Here is a 5,524-nt window from a genome sequence, read left to right on the forward strand (position 1 = left end):
CCTTTCAAACCTTTGCTTTAAGAATTATATATTGCTCTTCAAGCCGTTTGGTCATAGCTGTATACACTAAACAACTCTTTGAAACGTACGTGAGTGCCGAAAGCGCTTAGGGTTGCCCGTCAAAGGACCAAGTCTTGCATATGATTTGACAAATACGTGTTGACTTTGGCGCGAGGAAATTATGACAACGTCTATTGAAAATTCTAAGGGTTTTCAAACGCTACACAAAATTAAACGCCACGTCGTTAATCGATATGCTCTCGCCATTTTTTCTTTCTTTTTTTAATAATTAAAACTCGTTTTCGCCCCTATAGCACAACCTACGTGTTCCTACAGCCAACCCAACCCTATTCCACTAGCATTGTCATGGACTTCAGTTTTGAGCGTGAATTCTAAGCGACGACTCAAGATTTCCAGTCGAAGTTTTAGAGAGACAACCGACGGTTCTAAAGACGAGCTGTTCACCCAGTCTTCTGTAAACCTTTTCATTTTATTTCAATCGTCATGAGGTGTACAAATCACGCTTATAAACACTTGGCTGTACTTCGTGTGGCAGTTAATTAATATCTTCATAAAGATGTGACATCACCTGAACATTTATGGTAATCGTTTTGCAACCGTTTTGAGCGAAGTACTTGTTGTCTCACCGGATCTTTGCTGCTTCAAAGGGGACTTTGATTTTGAGAGAAGTGGAAACTTTCCTTGGTTTTAGGTTTTAACGGCTTGGCGTGATGAATCTTGCTTTGGTTTTGTTGCTTCTGGTGGGGTGTTATGAAGCCCTGGCAGCTATCTGCCCTACTGACAGTGACTGGCAGCGATACGGCGAGTCATGTTACTTTATAACTCAACGCATGAACTGGGCTGAGGCAAATGAAACCTGCATCAAATCAAATGCAGCTCTAGCTGTGCCTAACTCGAAGACAGAACAAACTTTTATCTGGTCGATGTTCCTTGATTTCTTTACCGGGAGTCAGCCAACTAGACATCTCTGGATCGGTTGTTATTTCAACCAGGAGGCTGGGGGATGGCAGAAGTGTCCACTGAGGAACGCGTCTAACACCTATGAGAATTGGAAGGAAGGTAACCCAGAGAATGATGAGCCTGCAACGGATTGCGCTGTCATGAACTGGAAATACAATGGTCAATGGGGTGACAGACCGTGCAGTAATACTATGTTTGCCATCTGTGAGCTCCAAGTTGACATCACCCTTCACTCATTCTGCATTAAGACCGGTCCTGGTGGTCGCATCAAGTCCCAGTGTCTGGTCGGTCACGTCATGAAGGAGCTACGGGCTGATGGTGTGGTGTCGTGCGGGAAGGTGTGCCGATCAGAGCCCCGATGTCGCTCCTTCAATCTGCTGATGAAGCAAGGTCCAGGGAAGATGGTTTGTCAGCTGAACAACGCGACTCGTTATGAAGCGACTAGTGTGGATATGATCGAGAATGATAACTGCTACTTCTTTGATCTGTAAAGAAAAAGAGCCTATTGCTGTTTCAAACTTATAAGAATCGCTCTTAATGAACAAAACGCGTCTAGAGATGCTTTCGTCAATGATATCGGATAAAAAGTCAATTAAACTGCTTCTGCAACTTTTATTCTTGCGTTTAGTCAGTTTAAAACTGAAGAACCATATTAAATAAGCTTGTAAATAATATAGTAGGAATAAATATATAGTGCCTTACCGGTGACTATTTCATCTATTTTACATCGTCATCTTTAAGAAGAGAGAATTCATTCCCATCATCAAGTTTTCACTAAGCACAAACCTTTTTTAAGGCTTGCTTTCAACGTAAATCTGAATTATTCACTTATGCACAATTGGCAACATTGCGGTCTAGTTTTTGCGACTGGTTTGATGAGAAATTTAATAATTCACGAAACGTAAAAGGGTTAATGAAACGGTTTCGTCACTTTATGAACATTCAACAAGCAAAACCACGCATATTTTGGCACCGTGCCTGTGGTGTGTATTCTAGTGGAATTTTGTGGAGAACTTTGATATGTCACTTAAAAAAACAAAAAATTGAAACTTTTACTTATTGTGTCTGGATGGAACCTAATATAAAGGGTAGCTCCAATCAGTTTTCAATGAACTGATCTCACTGGGAACCCTGGATACTTACAATAAAAAAACATAAGAAGCTAAAAAGTAAATCCTTTTTTGTGTGCACCTCGTCATTTTAAACCATCTTGTGCGAACATGTTGTGTCCTCCGTTTGTTAATACGGGCTGATGGAAGATTATCAAGAGAGCGCGCTATCAGATGAAATTGCTACACAATTCTCTGTAGTGTGTGATAGAATTATCTCCAGGGGTTGTGTGATGTTGGGAAGAATCTTTTGTCACACCGATACTAAATATGGGATGTACAATAATTATACATCAATGAGACACTCGTGCAAAAGGAGCGGTTTTTTTCATGAAATTTGAATGAATCGAAATAACACTTTTCGAAATGTATCTAGAAGTCAAATATATGATCCACACAGTGTGCCTATAAATAAATTATGTTGTTTTCATTTTACTTCGCCATGTTTTAGAACTACATTTTGACTCCACAAACTGAAGCGTAGCATTTACCGGTCTTGAGAGTTCTACAATCGAAAACAGCGCCCTCACTTTATGGACAAATTACTATACATCTTTTTACCAACAGGTAACCGTATATCCTCTTACCAACTGATAAAGCAAAATCGTTTTGTGCTGAGCAGGTGTTTTTTGAGTGTCCAAGTAGCTCTTTGAAAATGTGTCTTTTGCGGTGTAGCTGCGTGTGACGTCACTGACGCGTCAGTGTAACGGGTCAATAAGTAGAGAAACCTCAATGGTTGTTTCGTCCTCAACAATCCAGCAACCTTAAACCTTTCGATTTGATGGCTATGTTGATTTCAGAGACTATTATTCTTGTACTTTAGCCTGAACATCTGACGTCACATAATGACGACACAAGCTTTCCATATCCGTGTTTTGATTGGTCGGAGGTGATTGTCAGCTGCTTTGATGTCATAGTATGTATCCATCAATGAGATCGCTGGTTCTGTTAAACCAATGTCTTTATCCTTGTGGATAAAGGCGTACAGGGGACCAGTACAGGGGATCATTTTCGTCACTCATTCAATTACAAAGTGTTTGATCCAGCGAAAACGTCTTTAAAGAGATGTTTGAACAGCAGTAAAACATGTGTCATGTAGACTCACTTGCGGCTGTATAAATGAAATCAAAACACCATCTGTAACAGAGTTCAGATACCAGAGGGTGCTATGTTTCCGGTGAAACAAATGTAATTGATGATTCCATATTATTTACTAAACAACATTTGCAAACATTTATCGTTGGCAGCAATGGGTTGTTTTCTTCTTCGTCCAATCAAAGTTACCGTTACCAAAATGAGTCTTGGTGTTACAAATAGTGCGGTGCCTTTTGTATGAAGTACAAATAAATCTTAGTATTAAACCGTATAGTATTGGTGTGAAATGTGTGATGGTCTACATACTCCTCTCAAACCTTTGCTTTAAGAATTTTATATTGCCCTTCCAGCCGTTTGGTCTAGCTGTATACACTAAACAACTCTTTGAAACGTACGTGAGTGCCGAAAGCGCCGTTCCGGTTGCCCGTCAAAGGACCAAGTCTTGCATATGATTTGACAAATGTGTTGAGTTTGGCGCGAGGAAACTATGACAACGTCAATTGAAAATTGTAAGGGTTTTCAAACACTACCCAAAATTAAACGCCACGTCGTCATTCGATATTAATATATAAAATATTAATGAAACTCGTTTTCGCCCCCGTAGCACAACCTACGTGTTCTTATAGCCAACCCTATTCCACTAGCATTGTCATGTACTTCAGTTTTGAGCGTGAATTCTAAGCGACGACTCAAGATTTCCAGTCGAAGTTTTAGAGAGACAACCGACGGTTCTAAGGACGAGCTGTTCACCCAGTCTTCTGTAAACCTTTTCATTTTATTTCAATCGTCATGAGGTGTACAAATCACGCTAATAAACACTTGGCTGTACTTCGTGTGGCAGTTAATTAATATCTTCTTAAAGATGTGACATCACCTGAACATTTATGGTAATCGTTTTGCAACCGTTTTGAGCGAAGTACTTGTTGTCTCAGGCCGGATCTTTGCTGCTTCAAAGGGGACTTTGATTTTGAGAGAAGTGGAAACTTTCCTTGGTTTTAGGTTTTACGGCTTGGCGTGATGAATCTTGCTTTGGTTTTGTTGCCTCTGGTTGGGTGTTATGTAGCCCTGGCAGCTATCTGCCCTACTGACTGGCAGCGATACGGCGAGTCATGTTACTTTATAACTCAACGCATGAACTGGGCTGAAGCAAATAAAACCTGCATCAACTCAAATGCAGCTCTAGCTGTGCCTAACTCGAAGACAGAACAAACTTTTATCTGGTCGATGTTCCTAGAATTTCTCAATGGTAGTGAGTCAGCTAAACATCTCTGGATCGGTTGTTATTTCAACCTGGAGGCTGGGGAATGGCAGAACTGTCCAATGAGGAACGTGCCTAACACCTATGAGAATTGGCGGAAAGGTAACCCAGAGAATAACGAGCCTGCCACGGATTGCGTTGCCATGAACCGAAAACAAAATGGTCAATGGGCTGACAAACCGTGCAGATATACTATGTTTGCCATCTGTGAGCTTCAAGTTGACATCACCCTTCACTCATTCTGCATTAAGACCGGTCCTGGTGGTCGCATCAAGTCCCAGTGTCTGGTCGGTCACGTCATGAAGGAGCTACGGGCTGATGGTGTGGTGTCGTGCGGGAAGGTGTGCCGATCAGAGCCCCGATGTCGCTCCTTCAATCTGCTGATGAAGCAAGGTCCAGGGAAGATGGTTTGTCAGCTGAACAACGCGACTCGTCATGAAGCGACTAGTGTGGATATGATTGTGAAAGATAACTGCTACTTCTTTGATCTATAAAGAAACAATCGCTGTGTCGATATTTAAAGCACTGCTCTTAATGAATACACGCGTTTTTGACGCTATTATCTTCTTTTAGCCAGTCATGTAGACTTGTTTTGCAATACTAATTCCCGCTTTCAATACTTCAAGAGTTGAAGAATTACATTAATTTGAGGAAGTGTACCAGTGACAGATGTTTACTGTGCATTTCGATTGAGATAGGCCTTATTTATGTATTTTAACTTGTTACATTTTAGAAGAGGGAACATATTCTTATTTGTTAGCTTTCAATGTACACAAACCTCTGAAGTTTAGTGAAACTATCAAAAACAGTCCAGTTGATACTTTGACAGGAACGATGAAACCGTCATTGTTTCCACCCCCCCCCCCCCCCCCCATTGAGGGAAATGGCAAATTTATGGGACATAGTCACTATTTAAGTAGTGTAATGACTTGGAGAGTCGAAACCCTTAATATCCTAGAATGGACCAATCAACATAACTAAGAGGGGGATTGGACCCCCGAATGTTTGGATTCCTGCACGTAAAACACGGTGGATGAAACGGTTTCGTCACTTTGTAAAAGTTCAAAAGTCAAACCACGGC

At 41.0% G+C, this 5,524-nt stretch overlaps 2 protein-coding genes across 2 annotated transcripts; both read left to right on the forward strand.

Moving 5' to 3' along the window:
• The first annotated feature begins 731 nt into the window (after positions 1-731).
• On the forward strand, positions 732-1,472 carry LOC139951014 (lectin BRA-3-like). The gene has a single exon (XM_071949835.1). The coding sequence runs from the start codon at positions 732-734 to the stop codon at positions 1,470-1,472; it is 741 nt and encodes a 246-aa protein (XP_071805936.1).
• Positions 1,473-4,202: 2,730 nt separating this feature from the next.
• On the forward strand, positions 4,203-5,140 carry LOC139950353 (snaclec bothrojaracin subunit beta-like). Its single transcript, XM_071948972.1, has one exon. The coding sequence runs from the start codon at positions 4,203-4,205 to the stop codon at positions 4,935-4,937; it is 735 nt and encodes a 244-aa protein (XP_071805073.1). The 3' UTR covers positions 4,938-5,140.
• The last annotated feature ends 384 nt before the right edge of the window (positions 5,141-5,524 follow it).

Source organism: Asterias amurensis, chromosome 18, assembly GCF_032118995.1.
Source record: "Asterias amurensis chromosome 18, ASM3211899v1".
NCBI lineage: Eukaryota > Metazoa > Echinodermata > Asteroidea > Forcipulatida > Asteriidae > Asterias > Asterias amurensis.

What these genes read in the sequence shown, in the direction of transcription:
- LOC139950353 (XM_071948972.1), top strand. Translation starts at nt 4,203, where the DNA reads ATGAATCTTGCTTTGGTTTTGTTGCCTCTGGTTGGGTGTTATGTAGCC.
- LOC139951014 (XM_071949835.1), top strand. Translation starts at nt 732, where the DNA reads ATGAATCTTGCTTTGGTTTTGTTGCTTCTGGTGGGGTGTTATGAAGCC.